The 22,895-nt window shown below is 54.3% G+C and overlaps 3 protein-coding genes across 3 annotated transcripts; 1 reads left to right on the top strand and 2 right to left on the bottom strand.

Annotated features, from left to right (window-relative positions):
* Positions 1-94: 94 nt before the first annotated feature.
* On the bottom strand, positions 95-2,253 carry BDZ83DRAFT_646251 (uncharacterized protein; the record flags this gene model as incomplete). The annotated part of the gene is made up of 2 exons (XM_060509942.1): positions 95-1,650; positions 1,710-2,253. The coding sequence occupies 2 exons, from the start codon at positions 2,251-2,253 to the stop codon at positions 95-97; spliced, it is 2,100 nt and encodes a 699-aa protein (XP_060371340.1).
* A 2,900-nt stretch (positions 2,254-5,153) lies between these two features.
* On the bottom strand, positions 5,154-9,234 carry BDZ83DRAFT_598679 (PH domain-containing protein). The gene has a single exon (XM_060506964.1). The coding sequence runs from the start codon at positions 9,008-9,010 to the stop codon at positions 5,234-5,236; it is 3,777 nt and encodes a 1,258-aa protein (XP_060371339.1). The 5' UTR covers positions 9,011-9,234; the 3' UTR covers positions 5,154-5,233.
* Positions 9,235-17,607: 8,373 nt separating this feature from the next.
* On the top strand, positions 17,608-20,359 carry BDZ83DRAFT_746682 (uncharacterized protein; the record flags this gene model as incomplete). The annotated part of the gene is made up of 2 exons (XM_060513309.1): positions 17,608-17,751; positions 19,175-20,359. The coding sequence occupies 2 exons, from the start codon at positions 17,608-17,610 to the stop codon at positions 20,357-20,359; spliced, it is 1,329 nt and encodes a 442-aa protein (XP_060371338.1).
* Positions 20,360-22,895: the final 2,536 nt, after the last annotated feature.

The raw sequence follows: 22,895 nt of genomic DNA, 5'->3' as shown, positions 1-22,895 counted from the left end.
CAGAGATCTCTCTGTCTGCATCAAGCTGGGTATCCTGTCCTGCAGCTGACATGTCTCTCCCCCTTCGTCTCTCGTTGTATGGTTTACACGATCCCTAGTTGGACACGGTCTGAACCACCTTTTCTCCCGGTACACTCAACGACGAGTCCTGTCTCTTCATACCGCCCATTCCACCCATCTTGCCCATCTTAACAACCAGCATAGTGTTCTGGCTCTGCAACTGACCCACCTGCTCCTTGAGGACGTCAATCTCCTTGAGCGCCACATCCCGCTCGGCCTTGACGCGCTCGAGCTCCAGGGCCAAGTTTCCCTTCTCCTCTTTCTCTGCCTGCTTCCGCCGCTTCTCCTCGGCCTTGCGCTGCTCCTGCTCGCGGCGCTGCTCGAGGCGCTGCATGTCGCGCTTGTACTTGTCTTCCTGCTTGGCCATCTCCTTTTCGTGCTTCTCGCGGAGCTTCGTTAGGTTGGCAGCCTCCTTCTGCGAGTCTTGGTCACGCTTGCTAGACATGCGCTCCTGCATCTTGTTGATCTTGTCTTGCATCTTTTGGCGCCGCTCCTGGAGTTTCTTGAGCTCCCTCTCGTGGTGCGACGATGTCTTGGACCCTTGGAGGGACGCGCCGCCGCCGGATCCGGACGAGTGAAGCGACATGCTGTCGGGCTGTGTGACCTCTGGTGGCGTGACGGGCTCGCCCTCGTCCGTCTTCTCGACCGCTGAAGCGAAGCTTCGGATGGACGATGTGTCGCTTACGATCGACTCATCCTCTTCTTCCTCCGCTATCGAGCCGTTGGTGCTCGGTGCTGTGAATATTCCGGGTAAAGCGTAGCCGTCTGGTAGGCGACTTGCCACGACGGAGCTGGCCATTCCGAAAGCACCGGATATGATGCCGTACAGGCCGTTGCTACTCGGGACGGAATTATCCTGCACCTGTGCCGACTCTTCAGGCAACAAGTTCGATGTCGGTTGCTTGGCCACCTCCATGGGAGAGGCGACCTTTTCGCTCTCGGCCTGCTTAGCGCCTTCTTTCGTCTCCTCCTGTTCCTTATCTGAAGTTGTAAAGTCATCTGCGGACTTCGCAGTCATCCACTTGAGGAACTTGCCAGCGTCTCCAATGATGCCTGCCGGTGTACCTCGATCAATCAAGAATCGGGGCACATTGCCGCCGGGATCACTACGAGTCACCATGAGCCACTCAACTGACGTCGTCGCTTCCTCCTCGATACCTTCGCCGGTGTGCCCAGCGTCGTCTCTAGCAGGTGCACTGTCGACGGATGCACCTCGATGACGGCCGTCTGGATCTGCTGCCTTCTTCGCTGCCCGTAGAACAGCCTCTTTGCCCATAGACTCGGCCACAGCCTGTCTTTCTTTAGCGCCTTCCTGACTGAGATCAATCGAGGATCGTGCTCGCGTAATCGCAGCCGGCTTATCGGACGGGATCTCGCGAATGATTTCGACCGACTCGTATTGACCTCGAATATAGCCTGGCCTCTCGGGGCACTCGGGATGAATGCATGGTTTTGACACAATCATATAGGTCCGCAGCGGCCGCCTAGCACCTTCTTGCGGGGCGCCGCCGGAAAAGTCGGAACTCAGCAGTAACGTCACAAAGTCTCTCGGAGCCGTCGGGCCTGGGAATTGCGCCGATAGTTGGAATACTGGGCAGATGTTGTCAGTATTTGGCGCTGAAGTCTCAAGTGGTGTGTTGCATGCTCACCTTCCATTTTCCCAGAGCCTTCCACAACCTCATGTGCCGCCCGCTTCTCTGCTCCAATGCCGCGGATGGCGCCGGCGCCGGGCCCGCTCTGCACCTTCATTGACTCGGCGAATTCTCTCTCGAGGCCCAGCTTCCACTTCTCAAAAGTCAAACCATCGTGAACGCTGCGCCGAGCGAACCAGCTTCCCTTGCCATCCTTGGCGGCGAGTTTATATACGTTGATTGCTAGCGGGTTGTCCTTGGCATTGACCTTGACCTCTTTCCACTCTTTGGACAAGTCCTGCGACAGCTTCAGCGCAGCACCGGTCTGGCGCTGGGAGAGTGAACGGTTGATGTCGGCGACAGGTATCGGAGGATCGGTGTGGGATCGGGAGCGGCCGTGGGAAGCAGTAGCCTGCTTGACGGCGGCGGGGACGGGAATAGAGTCAATGACTGTTTGAGCGTTGGCAAATACGCCGGTCATGAACTCTTTTGGATCCTCCTCGGCGACAGATTCCCACTTGATAGGCGCGAGGCCTTTGAAGGGCTCGTGATGAGGTGCCATTGTGTCTGAGGGTGGCAGTTGGCGTCGAGGGCGAAACGGAAATGTGTCGTGTTTAAGAAGATGTCATAGCCCAGGTCGTCCGACGAAAGCGCGAGTAGTGTAGAGACTGGCTGGTGGTATCGGTGAAGGGAAAATACGGACGGGGAATTTCAAATGTCAAAAGGTAGCGAGGTTCGTATAGTGTATGGTATAGTTAGTGTTGGGGTCCGGACGCGACCGAGGCGTTGGAAAAGGGGAGTGTTCGTGGGGAAGCAAGGTAGATGCTGTTTGGTGGTTTGTGGATGAGAGTGGTGGTTTGTGGTCGATTACTGCGCAGAAATGGAGACGAAATAAAGCTTTGGATAACCTGCAAAGAGTGCCCCACGTGTGGCTTAAGAGTAAAGAGTCAAGGAGGAGGAAGGCAGGTATGGAAGAGAATCAGGTGCTGCGTAAGCCACAGTACTTGGTAATTGCTGGAATCAAGGTGGATGCACGAAGTACGGAGCATGGAGTATGGATAGCGTCAACGGGAATGGGATCACCGATCATGGGCCTTGCCGGGGTGCCAGGACTCAGTTGGTTTGGAGTCTTGGAGGGGCTTTGACATCTCTGGCCGACCCGAGCGGACCTAATGCTCCCGTCCTCTCTCTACCTACAGTGTACTATTTTGTCAGGTGCGTTACGGTTGACCATGTTCCATCATGTTCAATGCGCCCTTGTCCTTGACGTCCGGTGCAACACTCCTTCCGTCTCCTTGGGAAGAGGCATCTACGGATACGTATCTGATCTTGCCTCGGATTCTGCCCCAATGACGAAGTAACACAAGGTAAGCACGGTAAAGGCACCTAAATGGAAAGGCCCAGCCAATTCTTGCTCCTTGCTCCTGCTGTGATTGCTTTCCCTTCACCACGCTTCTCGCATTGGCTCGGCCCTGGCGCTGACGTCACCCCCTGTCCATGTACACATACGAACAGTACCCAGTACGAGAAGGTGCGGTCCCCTCAGGACCTCAATGAGAAGGTGGGGAGGGGAGGCCCCCGTTGCCCCCCGTCCATCTCGACGTCACAATTGGTGGTCAGTCTCCCAGAAAGAGGATCAAGTGGATCCCATCGCGCTAGAGATCGTCTAGAATCCGCGTATTCTGGGCTCGACCTCCGCGCCCTCGGATTCCTCTCATTCGACCCTCGCAAAACCGTGACGAAGGAGCGACAATTCACCCACTGCAACGAGGGGGAAATGCGGCTCCTTTCCCCCTATTCTTGCTCTAGTCTTTTTTCCATTGTCTTTTTTTATTCTTAGATTAGGGACAGATATCGAGGGGAAGGCGGGGTTGGAGGGAGGAGAGCCGCGGATCAGAGACCTCGTTCTGGAACCTCTGACCACCGGCCTACGTCGTCCAAGGCCGCCTGCCACAAGCCACACTGTTGAATGCGGGCTTCGTCGAGGGAATGTGGCACGTCAGGTTTTCCTTGCTTTCTCCCGTCGCCCTAACCGTAAGGCAACGCGGCCAGGATGACTTTCCAACGGTTTACAGGGATTCTGATGGCGATTGGACACGTGAGGGTCTTCTCCCTCGCCGGAACACTTTGCCGGAGAGAAAAAAAAAAGTGATTGGGGTAAGATGTGATACCAAGCCCTGTTTCCTCTGGTCTGTATCGACGTCAACCACATAAGTTTGCATCGTCATGATCTACCTAACCCCAAGGTGCTAAGGTAGGGCGTACAGCCTAAATGTCCAAGAATCATCATACTCAGGTAGTTGTACCTACACAACCACACCCAGGAAAACACCACGCCGAGATTCCCGAGACATGACCTCAAAAGTCCGGACCCGGCTTTCCCATCGGCCGACTCTCTCTTTATCAATCACTAATACTAGCCCGCCAAATAGCTGACCGAGCTTCCCGGTTAACATCGATCTACGATTGCAGCCTTGTATCACGATAAAGCCCTCGAGGGAAATCAGGTCATGTCTTTAGATCATCAATGCCAATGCTCTGGCAATGAACTAGCAACTCCATCGGATTGTAACTAATGAGACTGGAACCGCCATTATAGGCGACATCACAGCTTGACCAGGTTTAGCATTGTTGTTTGTGCTCGGCTTTCCAAATCTGTCTCGACACATCAAGATACCTTAAGATATCACTCATCTCTGTCTGCCTTAATCAATGGTCTTGCAATTGAGTTGAATCACTCGCCTCTTTGCCCTCTATCCTACACTTGAATGCGTCTTCAGTAAAAAGGTATCAGTCGTCATAAGCGAAGCGCATGTTCATCTCGTTAGCCCCTAAACCATGGTGAAGTCGTTAAGGCATCAAGTGGAGATAAGTCGAAACACATTATCACCATCTAACGTATTCAAAAATTATCCTCCGTTTCGGAGTAAAACAAAGAACAATAGACTGTAAGGCTCTACAAGCCTTCATACGCTCTGCAAAACCACGGCGATGTTATATTACGCAATGCAACACAAAGGGGACCCAGCAACTCCTCTACAATCCCGCCAAAGAGCTTCGCTCGCTCATCAACGCTTGGTGGTCCAACTTACAGCTCCCGCAATATGTATCGTGCCACTCCCGCAAGGCCTCCTTCTTGCCCTCGTCAATATTTGACGTCAAGACCTTCTGGCCACTGCCACTGCCGCCGCGCTTACTCTTAGCAGAACCGCCATCCTCCTCCAACACGGTCTTGAGCTTCTCGCAACGCATCGTCTCATCAGAGAGCCAGTTCTCCCACTCTGACTGCACCATCTCCCGCTCGATGCTGTTGACGATGCGCATCGCGACGAGGAGATCGTGCCGGTACGATCCCAGACGCTGTCGGGTCCGGCGCAGCCGGCGCGCGGTCGCTCGGCTCGTCGCTGATGATAGTGTCGACCCGGCGTCTTCGTAGGGGCTGTCCAGGTCGGTGGCGTTGGCAACAAGTTGGAACGTGGTGAAGCTGTGATATCATGTTAGCCATCGTATCTCTAGACCACAGACTGCCAGTCAAGGTTTACTTACCAAGCACTATCGGTAGGCCAACTATTGTTGTGGCCGACTGCGCCCGTTGCCTCGCCTAAATCCGCCATGTAGATGGCCTTGCTCATCATCACGTTCGGGCCGACACCAACCCGGGTCATGAACTTGGCTGCTCGCCTCTCCGTCCACCACGTCGAGCTTTCCTTGGAGGTCAAGGCAATGTTCGTGAATGCGCTGACTGCCAGGACAAGAAGGATAAGTCGGTGAGCCGTGACCACGCTGAAGAACGTCTTCACCACGGCGATGGCCCACATGATGAGCGACGTCACCGCACTCTCGCCAAAGGAACGCAGCGTTTCTAGGAGCATGGCTGTCAGTGTCCGCGGCTTGATGAGCTGCTTTTTTGACGCGGCCGCGTCGGCCGGGGAAAATACAACGACCTGCGTCTGTTGCCCAATGTTTCCGTACACTTGGATTGCTCTCTTTGTCCGGCTGTGTGGGCCAAGCTTGCGCACCTGGTCCGTTGCGACGTCTGCAAGCTCTTCCGCATCGCCCTCGGCGTCGTTTAGGGCCTGCCGCTCAACCAAATTCTTCGAAAACGTAGGTATCTTGGACCATTCCACCTTTGTATAGATGGCCAACTTACACTTTGACTTGGCCACGTGGGTGATGACAACCTTGGTCACCAATTTGAAGTCTTGAGAATGGGGAAGATGCCATGCCGTCTTGGTGTGTGTCACAACATACGTTACGTGTTCTTGGAAGACATCCATCGTCTGGTAGTCGACAACGTCCACGGTCTTGGGTCGACCGATCATGTCTTTGTAGTCGAACTTGAACTGGAACTCACGCCTCATCCGGCCATGATCTGCCAGCGCCCAGGGCCCTTGGGCAATCTGTTGAGCTCTCCGCTCAAAGTAGAGCTTGGGAAAGACAAAGCTCTTGTCGCCAAAGAGCACATGGAAACAGGCCTTGGCGCTAATTTCAAAGTGCCGCTCTGCAACCATTCTCTGCATGTCTTCGGGTTCGAAAACAACAGGATGAGCGGGCACCTGCACTTTGGGAGTTTGCCTCGAACCAGGCCCTGCCAAGCGGAGTCTAGGTCCAAACTGGCTCTGGCGCCTAGCCGGGCGCCCGGAGTGCGTGCCGTCATCGAACGGCGTATTTGACGAGACCTCTTCCCAGCTTTCAATGCTGGGGCTGCGCTTGCTGTAGTCCTCGTACTCCAGATTGATCAGTGCCCGGATGAGTTCTGGCAACTCCATGGGCTCCTCAGATTGTAGGTCGTCAATGAGAAGGTTCATTCTGGCATGAAGGAGCTGAAGGTTGTCCAGGAAGATCTTGATGGTGATTCTAGTGTAGCCCGTCTCATTGCCATCCTCACCGAGGTGAAGGAAAATGAAGTCGCATTCCTTACCGGGCGCAGCTGTGACCTCGGCTATTATGTCGAGGCTGATGGCATATGCAACTACAAGACCCATTTGTTGTCCATAAAAGTACATGTTGTCCGGAGTGATATAGATACGGCCGTTGCCCGCCAGCCCTTGACCGTGAGAAGGCGAGTCCTTGCCTGTCGAGCTTGACCAAGCGGCACGGAAGACAAGGACAAGCTTCTCGTCCAGAGGAGCATTCGGGAACAGAATTCGGAATTGTAGATGCTGGATTCTTAGCTCTGGAGGGTATCCTGGGACAAAGGTTTCCACGGGCTGCCTAAATGGCGTATGGGCTTGGCTGGGTTTTGCGTCGACACTGACAGTCTTCCTGTGCCCGGTGGTAGTAGGGGTTGGAGGCTTCTCTTCGCCGGGCTTGCCCACCTCTCGGACTACTATTCCGAAGGGATTTTCTTCCAGCAGGCCAGGGGTCCTAGGACGGCCTGGACCTGACCCGTAGACAGTGCTCCAAGGGCTACTTCCCCAGTAGTTGGCGAGAACAGAAGTAGGCATGTGGCTGGTAGTGTCCGACCCTATACTTCTGTCGACTGAAAGCATCACGGCTGTTCGGCTGAGGTTTGTTGCTGCGGGTGGTCTTGCCAGCGTCAAAGGAGCCAAGGTTCCTTGAACTGGATCTAGGGCAGGTAATCTTGAAGTAGAAGAGTTCTTCGATCCAGCTTGTGGGGGAGAAGGGTATCCAGGAAGATGGCCGTGGCTTGCTATCAAGCCCGCGATGCCACCAGCGCCGGGCGCTCCGCCAGCAGCACCCGCAGCTTCGGCACCCGCGCCAAAGGTCGCTTTTCGGTGAAGATCTAGCTTCTGGATGATCCTCGCTGCATGATCGCGATTGCTTTCTCCCTCCTCACGCACCATCTCTCGGCCCAGGTCACGCCCGAGAGCAGTAATGGACCGACGCGGTGCACCAGCGTTTACATCGAAGCTGGCACGACCGGCCATGGTGCCGTCCGAGCCAGGAACCGGAAGAGTGCCAGCCCGGTCGAAGCTACCGGAAGGCTCCTCGCCAGCCACGATGGCGTCCATGGACCTTGCTGAGAACTCGGGAAGCGGTGGCGGCGTGATAGAGAAGGCGGGATCGGCACCGGCGGGTGAGGAGGCGCTGTCTCTGTCCATGCTGGCCTCAAACGCTCTCTTCTTGGCCACCTCAAAGACCTCCAGCCACTCAGTTAGCTGGTTTTGAGTCTCTGCCTGGAGAACTAAGGTCTGGCTCTTTGTCTTGACTTCGAAACAGAATCTGCGATCCTCGGCAACGGCAGGTTTGGCATTGCACAAAAGGACACCAATCTCGTCGCCTTGGAGAACACCTTGGGGCCCATTGATAAGCCAGCCAAAAATACCCTCTCGGCAATAATACCAACGACGGACCCAATTTGACCTGGCTGGCTTGCCGTAAAGGGTCTTGAGGAAAAGCCAGCCCTGCTTCTCCGAGACAACGGCGGAGCTTTCTTGCGGCTGGACGCTAACCGGACCTCTGGACCCCAGGTATTGAACCGTTGACGCACTGTAATCCTCCAGCTCCCGGGATGGCTTGAAGGCTTGCAGGGTACTTTCGCCGATATCACGGCGCGCAATCTGTAGCTCCCTCTTGAACACAAACTCTGTGGTTTCCATCTCACGAGACCAGCCACGGATGCGATCCATCTCGGAACCCCACTTTGTCGATACGGCGGCGGCGTCGCGCGACCGCTTCATTTCCTTCCAAAAGTCGGAGCTGACACGCACAAGCAACTTATCCAGGCTAAAACGGATCTGAGGCGCAAGCTGGCAGAAGTCCATGGAGACCTTGAGATATGCCTTGCGGGTCTCGTACACGGCGAATGCTTCCTCTCTGATAGCAGACGGCTCCTTTGTCTTTGACTGGCTCATGTACCGAGCCATGGCTTGATCAAAGTTCCTCTGGGTGTGGTCCAAGACTCTCCTGACTTCTTTGAAAGAGCGTAGGTCGGCGGCGACGAAAGATCGGATGGGGTCAACAGATATGGTGTCCATTTTCCGCACTGTTGACATTATCTGAGTCCACCATTCCTTTGAGCCATCGCTTATCCGGCGCAGGGCGAGAAGAGTGTAGTCGTGGTCGACGATGGCATCGGCGGTCGCGGCAGGTGGGAAAATTTTGGACAGGTAGGTGTTGACGCTTTCTTCGAGGGCTAGGATGTCACGGGTGACGCGAGACGTCGACCTAACGTAGTCGTCAAGCCATTTCTCGACATTGTCGATGTGCTCTCCAAAGTGCTGCGCAGTGGATCGAAAGGTAGGAGAGTCGAGAGATGCCTCATTTAGGCCGACGGGGATCGCTGGGCTTGTTTGCTTTTGCGCCGTTGTTGCAGCAGCAGCAGCCAAAGCGACAGACGCCGCGGGCTCAGCCATCGTGTGTATAAGGATCGATGATGGTCGTCAACGTCGACGGGACGACTAGGGAGTCGTTGGTTCGGTCGGTCGGTCAAAGGTATATCATCTGTGTCTATGATGGGCGGTATGCATGCTCTACAGGTCTAGACGGTAGGATCTCTTGTGTATCGGAGCGGAAGAACGCTGTGTCGCGAATGGAAGTTGTAATGACGTCGGCGAAAGCCGCATTTAGGGAGTGCCACGGGGACAAGTTTTGGGAGGTGTGCTGTCAATGTCAAGCCTCGCCTCGTCGTCTGGAGAATAGGCTGAAGCCCGGCGGTGGGGGAGCCAATGAAACCATTCTCGCTTCGCGCTTTAGCGTTCGCGTATGCTGAACGCTCCACTGTAAATTCGGCCGAGACCACCCCGCGACTCACTGAAGCCGCCTGACGAGATTACCTCAGGCGGGGAGGCTCACGGGGCCTAGGTACCTAAGTTGCTAAGGTATGCTTGGAGAAACGGGAAGGCACTTAAGCTCAGCCCAACTTTCCTTTTACGGAAAATACATGGCCCAAGCTCCCCTGGGCACGGAGTGCACTTTTGTTACTTTTGTTCCATGCCATTGACGGCCACTTCCTTCTTTCAAGGTATCCTACTACGTACTGCGTATCCCTCTTCCATGGAGAATTTGGAGACCATACCTCAACCTTCCCTTGGCTTTTCTCCAGGTCTCCTCCGTTCTCCTGCAAAGTCTTCTCCATCGTCCTACGAATAAACAAGCTTCAAACATGGTTTGCGCCCTCCAAAGTCTCAATGCGATGCGTCTCGCATTGGCCAAAGGAGAGGAACAGTCTTTGCGGAAGTCGGCATCAGCCATGGCAACATCAAACATCAAACCTGGCACCAAACGAACTCATTGTTCACTTCATTCCTTAAAGGCCACTTGGCATACAGAAGCTGAAGCAGTCTTCATACGCCCGTCCGCCTCCATCATAGCCCGGCAGACGAACGACTCAGGTCTGGTTCATGCTTGAATCGTCAAGTAGGCAAAATTTCTCTCAACGACAGGCTCATGCTTGTGTTATGTGTCGCCGGTTTCTTGCACCCGCTCGACGTCTGCCGCCCACCACGCTTGCAACCACACCAATCCCCGGATTATCTGCCGCGAACTTGAACCATCTAGAATACAACTTATCCATTTGCCGCCAAGATCGAGTCATGGACGCAAGGACGCGACATGTCAATAGCTGTCGTCACATATCTGACAAGGAGACAGCTGCCTCGCAAAGCTCAACAAACTTAACCGGGCCTCACCATAGCTTGCCGTGCAAACTGCACACGCATCTGCCCCGTCAAACTTACTCGAGCTTCTCTGTTCGAAACACGGGGCTATCACGACTGGCCGGGACGTCGTAGTTACTACGACACGCATCCACGACAAGATTCCAATACCAAGCCTAATCCCTATCCTATCCTATCCTGGCACCCCAGACGCTGGTTCGTTTCTGCAACGGGCTCGACTGAGTGGGCTTTGTGGTGAAACATTGTTCCATCATCGACGGATGGGAGGAAACAACCATAATGGCATCATGTTGGCCACAAACGGAATGGATTGTCCTGTCGCCCACACGGGCACACTGGTCCATTTCGGAGCCGCGTGGCTGTTGACTACGGACTGGACTGCTGGTGTCCTGTGCCCTTTGTGGAGGTGGAGGGTCAGATCAATGCTAAAATCTCGGTCATGAGCGAGTCAACGTCGCCGTTTTCTTTGCCCTCCCGCGGGCAGCACAGCCCCTCAGCCCCTCCCGTGTGGCATTTTTCATGCACCACCGATGCTCGCCGCCCACTGACAAGCAATCGGCTTGAAGCGATCAGCGGGTCTTCTGCATAGGTAGCAGCACATTTCAGCTGCTCAAGGGGTGCAACGTACTCAACCACGGGGCCCCCGTATTCGGTCTCTCATTCAGGTACTGTGTAATAGGTCCCCTGAGTTCTGCGTCTACTAACAGACTGCCTTCCAGTAACTCACACGCTCCTTCTGCCGGCTTTGCCGGGGACCTCGCATTCCTCACGTTGCAGTGGCATTTCCAACGGCTTCGTCAACTCAACCTCTCCCTCCACCCTGCTTCACCAGCCTCCCGGTGCCTGCGCCACACGCGGATCTCCCAAAGTGGGGGAGCACTCGCCGCACCGTTTCTCCCCAGACCGGCAGTCCCTGTTCTTTTTTTGGATACACGCTCTTTCGGAACCTCGAGATCTGGGGAAATCCCATGGAGGACGATCGTCGATTTCCAGGGTTGTCAAATTTTCACCTCAACCCACGAGACAGCTACGCAATCGAATTGATTTCGCGTCGACGTGTACGAATACGTCTTCATGTCTTGCTCACCGGTACATCAGCTGTCGATGGTACTTGAGCAGAATACGGCGGCTGTCGATACCCATCCTCCACTTGGGCACGGGCACCATAGCTGGTGGCGAGTATTGGTACAATCCCCGTTGGCTTCAAGACCAGGCATGCCTTGCGCAGGAAACCTGTCCAAAACGAACCGTCCCGCTCACCTACTGTGTAAGGTACTGGGCTCAAGGCTCAAGCTTGCCATACCATTTTCGATCCAGCCTGAATCACTAGACATATCCATGGATCTTTGCAAGATTTCCACTCAAGCGAATGTCGTCCTACTGGCGTCCGACGATAAATGACACATGAGGGATCACCCTGAATAAGGGCAATAATATGCACAACAATTTGCAATGGAAACGAATAGCAGGCCAAAGATGCCTCTCTGCAGGAGGTTCATACAGTCTCTTAATGTTCAACTTATTTTCCCGTGCTCCGCCAAAGCCATAGGATCTCCTCCCGCACAACCGTGCGGCAAAGCAAGATTTGCGGGTCGCGGGCCCAGCCACTGGGGTAGGGATCTGCCGTTGAGTGTGGCGACACCAGAAACGACACAGCCTGTGAAGCTTAGCTTGGTGCTACCTTGGATGAAAATTCCGGGTCCGAAACCCCTTTCTCTTGGAAGACGGGATGCTGATGTGTCCTGTTTGGCTTGCAAGAGCCTTGAAAAAGACAAGCCTTACATTCACCGATGGGAAATTCCATGTGACTCGAGTCAAGTGACGACAGTAGTGGTCACAAGCTCTGGCAGCCAACGGGCACTGGCTGGTGTCAAGCCAGCCACCCGAGGTGCGGCAAACAACGGCGGAGCCGCCTGCATCGACGACAAGCGAAGGCCGCGGGGGCCAAAAATAGCTAGTCAGCAGACCTATCCGTACCTACAGCTTGCCGCGACGGCATAGGAGCCGACTTCTGCCGACTTTGCTTCGAGAGGGACTCCACTGCGTCCGCTTGTTCGACTCCACGATGGCCCGTTTTGTTGCCCTCTGCCGCGTCTATGACCGGACAGCCGCCGCTCTCTCTCACTGCTTGCTCTCAGACTCCCAAGCGAGCATTCACATCCGTCTAGGGTGTCATTGCAAGCCCACACTGTCACTCCCTGCGATGCCGACACCGGGTCGCAGAACAGCCAGCTTCCGCCTCTCTGGGAGTGTGGAATTTGGCAGAGAACCACGGGTTCGGATCTGTCTGCAAACGAATCCGTTTTGCCACAATACCAATATGTCATGGTTCAATATTTCGTTTACAACGACATGGTATCCAGGATTTTCGCTTGTTTTCTGGACATGTCTCTGGGCGATACCCCCTTGTTTGAGTCAACAGCAACTGTTTCGGCATTTTGGCAACTCGATTGGACGGCAGATTGATTGTGACAGATCTCAATCCGCTTTTGGAGAGGTTCGAGAACGGTTGTTTCTGCAACCGGGCACTCACGAACGGGGCAGGCCGTTTCCCAATCTGGTAATCTTGGTATGTAACGTCTCCTGATGACCATGACCTTGCTCATCCGCCTGTCCCCTAAACTGGCGCCAAAGTCGTTGCGCCATTAACACGGCCATTATTGCTCAGCGAGCTTCTGCTGCGTCCTTCAGGAGTCGAGGGGAAGTTCTTAGGAGCGTTTTGACTCCAACCGTCTCTCCTCATGATGGACCTCTTGGGCATTCAGCTCATGATTGGTCTAATATCAAGCCAGAATTTCAGTATTTTTGCCAATCATGATGAAGTCGCTCGGCCTCTTCCCGTCCAGGCCCACATAGCCCGAATCTGGCCGTCAGCTCAACAGCCAATGAAGCACCAGAAGCCAGCTTTTTCCCAACCACACCTCAGCTCACCTCGGCCACTAGCAAGGACCACAACCTTGCAAAAAGCCATCTACAGGCTGTCATTGCTTGACGTTTACACCCTCGAGTCCTCGACCACCCTTTCTATAGCTCCACAACGATGTTGGATCCCGTTCCATTAGGATGGACCAACCCCCTTTGGCTCGGCGGCGATGCGAAGTTCAGAAGGGAGGAGGGCAATCCCACGCTTCCGGAAACACTCTACACGCCAGTTCTCAGACGGAGTAGCAACGCTGTGATTGCGGTACGTCGCGCCATCTGGTCTGATATCGCTGTCCAAGGCGGAGCCCGGCCGGGACTGTAGGCGGTTGAATTTAGTGTTGGTTCCTCTGGCGGTTCTTCCTTTGGCTTCTTTGGCCGCTCCAATCACGGTGGTGCCCTGAGTCTCATGAAAGTCGAGCCGGCCCAGCAATTGTAAACCTATCCTCCAAGGAGGTCTAAGTTGCATATGGAGATGACCAGTTGTGATCACATACGATGCTATGCGGGCTATTGGGTCTACCCGCCGTCGCGGCCGCGCCTGCGTCGTTTCAAAAGCGATCTGCTGCTAGAACCTACATGATGCAAGGCGAGACGCAGAAACGTCCTCAGACACATGCAAGTCATAATGGTACTAATAGTTGATGGAAAGTGAGAAGCAGCGTCTGGACCACACGACTGGCCAAGACAGACAGGCCATTTTATGACGCTTACCAGGAGACGACTCATTCATCTCCGATGAGGTCTCAGCAAGGCCAGTGCAAGATTGACCATCACTAACGAGCTCTATCGTCATGGCCACGGCGTTGGTCCCAGGGGCTTGTCGAATGTAGTTATGCCTTATCCCTGGTCTAACTAACAAAATATAAGCCACGGTCTCTGGATCGTCAAAGGTGGACAGATACAGTCAGGTGCATAAGCGCAACCTCCTGACGGATCCTCAGGATAGTTTCCTAGCGGCAGACGAGTCGACACAAGCAGCTTGATTTTCTCACGCCTGCATGTTACAGTACTACCCATCCTAGGTTGCAAAAAGGTCTGGACCTGCGCGGGCTAGTGTGCCTTTGAGCATGATATCACAAATATATTCCAATCATGGCAGCCCTCGCGACGATTGTACGCCGAAGGCTCTGCGCAAGCAGATCTGATACCTCGCAAAAAGAGCAAGGTGCATGATCAAGGAACATGAGAGCAGGTGAAGGAGCGCGATGAGTAATATTTGCAATATGATATATCGAAAACTGTTTCTAGTGAGAAGGCCCGGCTCGGATGGTTTGAAATGGCCGCGGAAGCGATCTAGACGGCCCCGGTGCAGACCCTGCGAAAGGTTGACCCGATCATGGACACTTGTCAGACGAAGCGCTACATGGACCGTAGACGTCGATGCTACGGCTCAGTCATTCTTTCGTTCACCCCCACTTCACTGAGCATCGGTTTGGAGAGAGACTGGCAGCTCTTCAACCAGGACGCACCCTGCATCTCAGCAGTCAGGGGTACCATTCTCACCAGATACATGTGAAAGGAGGCGCTTGGTGTTGGTGGGTGCCGGCAAGCAGGGGTAGGCATTCTTTGAGACAGAAACATTCCTGACAAGCAGTGACAAGTCCCGATTGTTTCTTTTCTATCAATCGGCTGTCCGGGAACTTTGGCAGTTGGGTTTGCGGCTTGTACGACGGCAACGACAAGTCGGAGGTGTCTCTCATCGGGCTTGTCTCTAGCCGGAGAGACACGGATTCAGACTTGACGCGGACGAGTTTCTCGTGGGATTAATCACATCAATATAATTGGCCGTGGACTTTTACGAACGCAATGGAGTACAGAGAGGGGGAAAGTACCGACCTGGTGAAGAGAAAGATACCGGTGGACCTCCATGGACAGTACTTCAACGATACACTCTTTTTAGTACGAGGGTACTTAGCCCGAGAATGGCGGCAACCTGCGATTGCGAGACTAAACCAACAGGCCCAGGAGCCCGGATTCCCTGTGAGTCCTCGATCGGAAAACAAGGCATCTCAGGCAACAGATACAGCGCAACGTATTCGTACGGAACGAAATATACAGGAGGCAATATGCGGCTACCACGACGACTTACCTGCCTTGTCTGGAATGTGGACGGACGGTGTATAAGGGTTGGTAACAAGGGTTGAGTTTAGGCTGCGTTTCCTGTCCCATACTTCTTGTTGTTCGCACAGGCCACGGAGCCCAAAGTCTAGGACAGCAGTCCGGTTTGCCTCACGAATATCGGCACAGCGGGCTTGCCTACTAGACGGAACGCAACCCAGGCGGACAGGTGTTCAAGCATGAGCTCCGCCTGGAATGCCAACTTGGGAGGCCGCCTCGCGACCACATCGCCGTATTTCACTGGGGCATGACGTTCAAGTCTCTGGAATACCCGAGGCACGCGATCTCTCGCCTTCCCTCGCCTTGCGAAAGACCTCTGTGGCGTATGCAAGGACGCGAGAAGCCTCTGAACGGGCCACGGACGACACCGACAAGCCACAGGCGCCTTGCGCAGACCTGCGGAGAGGTACACACGGACACTTGACTGAAAAGAACGGACCGAACATTCGGATTGGGATGGCTTCCACGGGTTCTTACAGAAGGCGGAGGGAAGTTGGAAGGGCGGCGAGAGATACAAATGACCTTAGTCGGGCATGGCATGGCATGGCAGCACGGCCAGGCCTACGCTTGCATCTGCACTGACATCGGTCATTCTCAGCTCGCTGCTAGGGATTTTGGGCTCTTTTGCGGGATCCGACGGTTCCCATTCGCCTGGCCTCTCGGATTCTGTCATTGAGCATATGCACGTCGCAGCACAGCCCTGATCTTGTACGGCGGTCCCTACTATAATTTCTGGGGACTCCCCCCCCCGGTCCGTCTCTTCACAGATTTTTCGCCGCCGCCGCGCCGCCGTCGCTTTCGCTCGCTCGCTTCATGCAGAAGCGTATGCGCTGCGCAGCTCGGCACGTACTCTGTACAGACTACAGAGATCAGATACTCTTCTTGATTTTTTCCCATCTCTGAACCTTTTTTTAGAGTCTACATCGGTTTGGTTCCAGAAATGGGTCCAGAAAAAGCGGAAAGATTTACACTTTACTTTGCTACTCGTTGCCGTCAACCGAGTCCGCCGCGAATCTTCTGAACCGAGTCGGGGCCGAAGGAGGGTGAGCGGCAAATCAGAAGCGGCTTCCTATGCCCAAATTTCTTTCACTACACTTTGGTTTGCGGATACTTTGCCTGGCACATACTGTATCCGTACATGGCTCCGAATCGATGCCGAAGTCTGTTCTGACCCAAAGACAGATCTACCAGAGCGTTCTGCGCCGTCTCCGGTGCCCCGTACCTAAGCCCATAGGAATCGCTCGTTTGTCTGTTTTTCGCCTTACCACGCCCGACCTAAGCAAGCCTTACCCGGGGGTCGAATGGAATGCCGAGCCTGGTTATTTGGTGCGCTTGGTCACATCTTTGCATAGTGTTGGCGCAACCTTGAGATTGTTGCAACGATCTTCAAGACTTGTCCCAGACTTTCTCTAGGTCGTTGTTGGAGGTTGTATTCCACAGCGTTGAACCTATAGCGAAATGTGGCGCAGATGCAAAAGACGACGCACGCCGCTCACAACGCTTTTGAGAAGCCACGCTCTCTCAAGTTTGGATAGGTAGTCTAAACCAAGACGGGAAACATGTGTCTGTCAAGTTTTGACCCAAAAGGAATAGCGGGAAAACGCAAGAGTTAGCCAAAGTCATTAGGTCGCTCGTAACGTTCAGACTCAACGGGCAGCCTGCCAGCCACCTCGCCTCAGTCAGCAGTACTTCACCACCACCAGCCAACAGGACGACGTTTGGTTACATCGCTCTCACAACTCTCACAGAAGGGTGTTCCCACAGGCGGCAGAGTAAAAAGCAAAGACAGAAGGGGGAGGGGGGGGGATGCTGGCCCAAGCTTGCGGCGCACGCAGGCGACGGCTTCCGAAGCATTCAGGGAATTCCTGGCTTGCCCTAGGCCACCTAGCCTAAGCTTGCCAACCTGCCAAACCTTGCTTCGGCTCACTCAGCTGTGTGGCTGCTTAGTTCATTGTATACACAGGCACTCTGCAACTTGACACGACCAGACTCACGACGTCCGTGCAAACGCCAAATGGCGGGTGAGGGGGGGGGAGGTGTGGTGTCTAGCTGCCTACTTGGTCCATGTAAGTGAATTATGGCCTACTTTGGTTGCGATGTTGGCAAAAGAAGATGGAGAGCGCATGAATGGAATGGCAATGGCGAACGGACTGGACTCGAGAGGCCAACAACCAACGCAGGTCCATGTTCGTTGGAGTCCTCCCATCGACAGACTTTGACGTGTCCTATTACTGGATATTGTCACTAGATCCGCCACGGGCTAGGATGCTCTACGGATACGCACATAGGTTGGCATGAAGAAGACGAGCATCAACGGCCCCAACGCCAACGCCAACGACGAGGCCAGCAAGCCTTGGGCTCCAGCTTCCAGCTCCCCCGGCCGCCGCCGCCGCCGCCGCCCGCCCGCCCTCAGCTCCATAGTGTATCCCGTCAGGGAGGTAACAAGGCCTCGTTGGGCGAGGAGAGGGAGAAAAATGTACTGCGTATGGAGATCCGGGTGAGGCGAGGAGGAGACCTGGAAGCCGGCCCAAAATGCATGCACCGCGCACCGAGGCTACCTTAACCTGAGGCCTACTTGCGTACCTACCTATATCCGTATGGATACAGAAAGAGCCAGTCCTTCAGAGTATGCCTAAGGCCTGTCCTTGGATCAGACGCATGTACCGGTAGATGGCTTGACATGTACCTCTGGGAGGCACCTACCTATAGCAAGTAGTCCCCGGCGCCATAGGGAGATCCGATGCTACTGCACAGCGCGCTGCGCTGCCCCCGCCGGCATGCATGATCCATGGATGGTGGATCTTCTGCCTTCCTGTCTCTTCCAGCGTGGTACCTATTGCGGTAGTGTACTTTGGACTCGAAGCTCTGAGTTCTGAGCTCCGGAACCTGAGAGATCTGGTTCTGGCGCTCTGTTTCTCACTCTCTCCACTTGCTCCTCAACTCGTACGGGGTGGTGCAAAGAGCGAGGAGCAAGGAGCACCTTAGCCAGTGACAAGTTCGTAGTGGAGGTAACCTGCCACACCCCTCCCCTCCTCTCCTTCCCCCCTCCCTCTCTGCTTGCGCCCTCTTCCCGCCTCCTGGACCATGGACCATGGGGACCGCCTGCCGGGAGCCCACCGGGCTGGTCGAGGCGAATGGGAAAGAAAGGGTAGTTACTCTGTACCTATGTACTTTTTGGGTGGGCGGGAGTGAGGTGCGAAAGGTGCAAAAGAGAAGCAGTACGAATAGGTACTCCGTAGCGGGACAAGCTCTGATGGGGAAAAGGCTCACTTTCGTGTACTCCGGTACTTGACCTAGCCGCCATACGCACCCCTGTCCCACGCATAAGTCCAGGTCCTCGGGTACTCGTCACCTCACCGTACCGCAGCCGCAGCAAGCACCACACCGGATGAGAGCGAGTTTACCACCCAACTCGTACCCCCATGACAGGCCTCGACTGCGCTGAACAGCAGTAAACACGAGTGGGCAAAGAAGGTTGACCGCAGGCTCTTTCTCTCTCTCTCTCTCTTTCTCTCCAAGCCCCAGGCCCCAGGCCCCAGGGCTGTCTCCTTCTCGGGCGATTATAACACCCCACCACCCTCGCACCACATCCTGTCTCTTCTCACCCTCCCTCTTCCTCTTCACGAGCTCTTCGTCTACCTTCTTCTTCTTCTTATTCGCGGTAGCAGGCGTGCAAGCCAAATATCCCTTGTTATCCTCCCGGAATCCTTGGGACCGCCCAGCTCCGTCATCACTTGTTTCCTTTATTACTTCATTTTCCCTCCTCCGTCTATCCCACCCCTCTCCCCCCGCTGTTCTCGAGGTGTCTACCAAGATTCAAGATCAACAAGAATACCGTCCCAGATATCAACCACCCAAAAGACCCTTCTCTACCCGAGACTTATCCTTGACGACCACAACGACGACAACGATAACGACCAAGCCGCCTCTTTTTTGTTATACCTCACGCCAACTGATCCTCCCCCCGTCCCTCCTCCGGTCACAGACTCTTCTCCATCTTTCACTCCAGATATCCCCGCCAACATGCCTGTTCAACTGCTGCCAGCCTCTGCGGCTGCTTTCGCCCCGAGAGCCTCATCCGTCAACGTCGTGCTGGGATCCAAGGTCGAGCCGTGGTTGACACAGACCCTGAAGCGCATCAACCGGATCAAGCGTCCACTCAACAGCGTCCCTCAACACCAAAGATGTCTGACCGAGACACTGTCATCACCCAACGCCATCTGGACTCTCACTTCCATCATGCTTCCCAAGGCCCCGGAATCTGACTTGCGCCAAGACGAGAACCCTCTCGTCGAGGCCCTGTTCAACTACCAGCTTCTCCACATCGAGGCCTACATCGTCCACGTCGATATGGTCCTGCGCAACGAGGTCGCTTTCAAGCTCACCACCGACTCAATAGACGCTTTGGTCGAGTACCACAAGGAGATCCACTGCGTCGACAGCAAGGCTAACACCTACGACTGGTCTGAGAAGGACCAACAGTGCAAGAAGCTGCATGAGGATTTCGTCCAAGCCATTAACAAGTTTGTCTACCGCACACATGTTACTGCCTTGGAAGGGCTGGAGGAAGAGGGCGCTGGTGAGCTGCTCTCCGGTAAGAGCGAGGAGGTCAAGAACAACATCATGGGCCTCATGAAGCCTTTGCTGCCTCCTCCTCCCCGTGTTGTCGATGTCATCAGACAACCACCCCTGCTCCCCAGCTCACCCGCCAACGCCAGCATCTGGTCGCAACCCCCTACGCCTGCCAGCCTAGTCGCCGTCGATGCGTGGAGAGTCCTGCCATCAAGTCCGAGCATTGCATCAACATCTCAGGAGTCAACGCCAATCTGGGCCAACATTGGCATGAGCGAGGTTCAGATCCCCTCCCCTACGCCTGCATACAGCCAACCATTCTCCACGGCCGGGTTCTACTACAGTGCACCAGCAATCACGGCGCCCATCCCAGCGTTGCCTCTCCCCAGCATGTTCACGCCTCAGTGTGGCGTGAGCGTCGGCTACGGTGGCTTCGGCTGGGATCGCTACCAGGAGTACACGACGACGATGTGACAACCAGAATCCGTCACATCTGAGACTTACCCTGTCGTAACGACCTCATAAGCATTGCCAGGCACGATGGTCCCATGTTTCCCGGAGAAAAGTTGAATTCTTCTCGGTCTGCTCGGCATAGAATCATCCACAGGCATATCGGCGTTTTGCATCAGCAGGGGAGCGAACGGTGTTGCGGGACTCGCGAGATCAACCAAACAAAAAAGATATAATTGGGGGTTTTTTCCTTTTGTCGGCAGCAAGCGAGCGTATGATTTTATCACAGTCTTTTCGATATCCGGGGAACAACAATCACCACCACTCACTCTGCCGCAAGCTCGGTCACCTTTCATTCGAATCATCTCATCATGGCTGGGTCCGGGGCGGGCATTTGAGTGCATTTACATTTGGGTTGGGGGGTTTTTCGAACATATAGGCGGACTGTTCTCTTTTCCCCTTCCTCTACTATTTCCTTTGGGTCTTCTCTCATCTACATAAGAGGAACACGCAGCAATGCAAAACCCCCCCGCTCGGCTCCAGGCCAGGAGCCCGAGACAGAAGAAACCGACAACCTTTGATTCTCGATTCCCCCGTTTTGGATTTCTACTTTTTTTTTTTTTGTCTATTTTCTTGTTCGGTTTAAGAGGCTTTCTTAGAGATACCCCCATCGGCATTACACTGGATTGGAAGATACCAACCGCTGCGCATTTTGCTTTCTTTTCATTTCCTTGGGCTTGGGTTCTTGTCTTACGGATGATTCATGACGACCATTTCACGACCTACGACGGATATTCACGACTGCGCGCTCAACGATACGAATCAAGATGACGTTGCTCCAGGCTTGACGCCACGACATACGATTTTCTTGGTTTTCTTCGCTTTGCACAGGCTATCGAATTTCAGTCACAGCAAAAGGCTTGCAAGCCGGACCGGATCCAATAATAGCAACGCTTCTTTGCAAAAGGTCGATGAAAACAAGCAACAATCATCGCGTAGCTGAGACATGATTGTATCAGGGATACAACTGTCAAGGCAGACACTGGTATGTCGACAAGATCTTTGGCTTCAGCCGTCCCTTCGAGGCCCATCGCGGCGCAAGAGGGAGACGGCTGGCTTGGAAATGGAGGAGAGATGGGACTCGAATCAACAGAACAAAAGAAGCTGGGCATCGCAGAAAGAAACATCTTGCTGGGAAAGATACGATGCAGAGACCTCTGGCCACAGCCTTGGACACTCTGCGCTCTCACACTCACGATAATCCTCGCTCGACTTACGCGGGCGCGAACGAACCCAAATCAGGCCATGCTGATTACCCCACCTGGACACAAGTACGACACTACGGAAACCTGCGAGTCGGGACTGGATGTGAATGGAACGTTGTTACCGGGCTGGGGGTCATTGCGTGGAATCTGGGGAAGGGGGGTCGCGCCCGTGGCAGCTTCGAGTTAGGGGGGAAACGTGAGCAAGGGGCAGGGAGGAAGAGGCGACATGTAGCTCGCCCTCCTGCATGAGAGACCCCGCCGTCGCCGAAGAAGACTCGGAGAAGCATTAGATTGCTTGGGCGAGGGATCGAAAGTCGCATGGGAACACAAGCCGGGTTTCTGGATCTGCTGTGCAGGACAGAAAACCTTGACTTGGCTGTTTCTCAAGTGGCAGAGGGTGCAGGAAAACCTTTTTTCTTTTTTAGCAAGGGGGGAATATCATGAGCGACCTTTGGCAAACCCTGGAGGTTTTTGGCCTGGGTCTGGCTTACACGCAGCTCAACTGGTTATTTTGCATTTTACGCTATTAGTTAATTCGAACAAAATTCTGTTCACCAACATGTGTCTCGCGTCCCTTTCCCCTCATGCCTAAGTGACTTTTTCCATTTCCAAAATTTCCTCCCTCACTCTTTTACCCCAAAATGCGGAGGTTAACGAGCAGGCATGTGGGTTGTGCCATCTGGGGTTGGGATGTTGGGAGAGAGTATTCTTGCAGTAAGCGTACGTAGTAGGTAACTAGGAGACCCTGAAGTTGAGGGTTGAGGGGAATCTGAGATGCTTGGTTGATGGGCGTGATGGGGGGAACAGAGTTGGGACGCTCGCATGTTCACGCACTTTTGGGAAAGAAACAGGAAAAAGATCTGCCCCTCCATCTTGGAACTTTTTTTTTTTTTTTTCATTTTTCAGCTTCACCTCAGTAAGGGGAGAGAGGGGAGGGGAGTGGAAAAGGGTGGTGTCGAGTGGTGGTGTGCTTAGGTATCCCCTTGAGGGAGAGAGAGAGAGAAGAAAAAGAAAAAAGGTGCCCCCGCGTTTCTACGTTTCTGCATGTTTCTCTATTTTGGGCATCAAGTTTCGACAGGACCATCCATCCCGGTCTTGGGGAAGCAATACTATCTACACCCGTGAAATCTGACAAGCACAGCTCGGCTGCGGCAGGGACTCGAAGGGAAGAGGATGGATAGGTAACCCAAGGCGCATAAAGTCAGGCAGAAAAAGTGCCAGTTGGCCCAGCCTCGACAACCAAAGCCAACATGAAAAAGATACAAAAGGTTTGAAGGGTCCAGGACCAGGTTCGG

The sequence above is a fragment of the Colletotrichum acutatum genome (assembly GCF_030867785.1).
Source record: "Colletotrichum acutatum strain CBS 112980 chromosome Unknown BDZ83scaffold_3, whole genome shotgun sequence".
Classification (NCBI taxonomy): domain Eukaryota; kingdom Fungi; phylum Ascomycota; class Sordariomycetes; order Glomerellales; family Glomerellaceae; genus Colletotrichum; species Colletotrichum acutatum.
This window is presented reverse-complemented; position numbering and strand designations above follow the sequence as displayed.

Bases quoted from the DNA above. Each gene is read 5' to 3' on its own strand.
- BDZ83DRAFT_598679 (XM_060506964.1), bottom strand. From the start codon at position 9,010: ATGGCTGAGCCCGCGGCGTCTGTCGCTTTGGCTGCTGCTGCTGCAACA.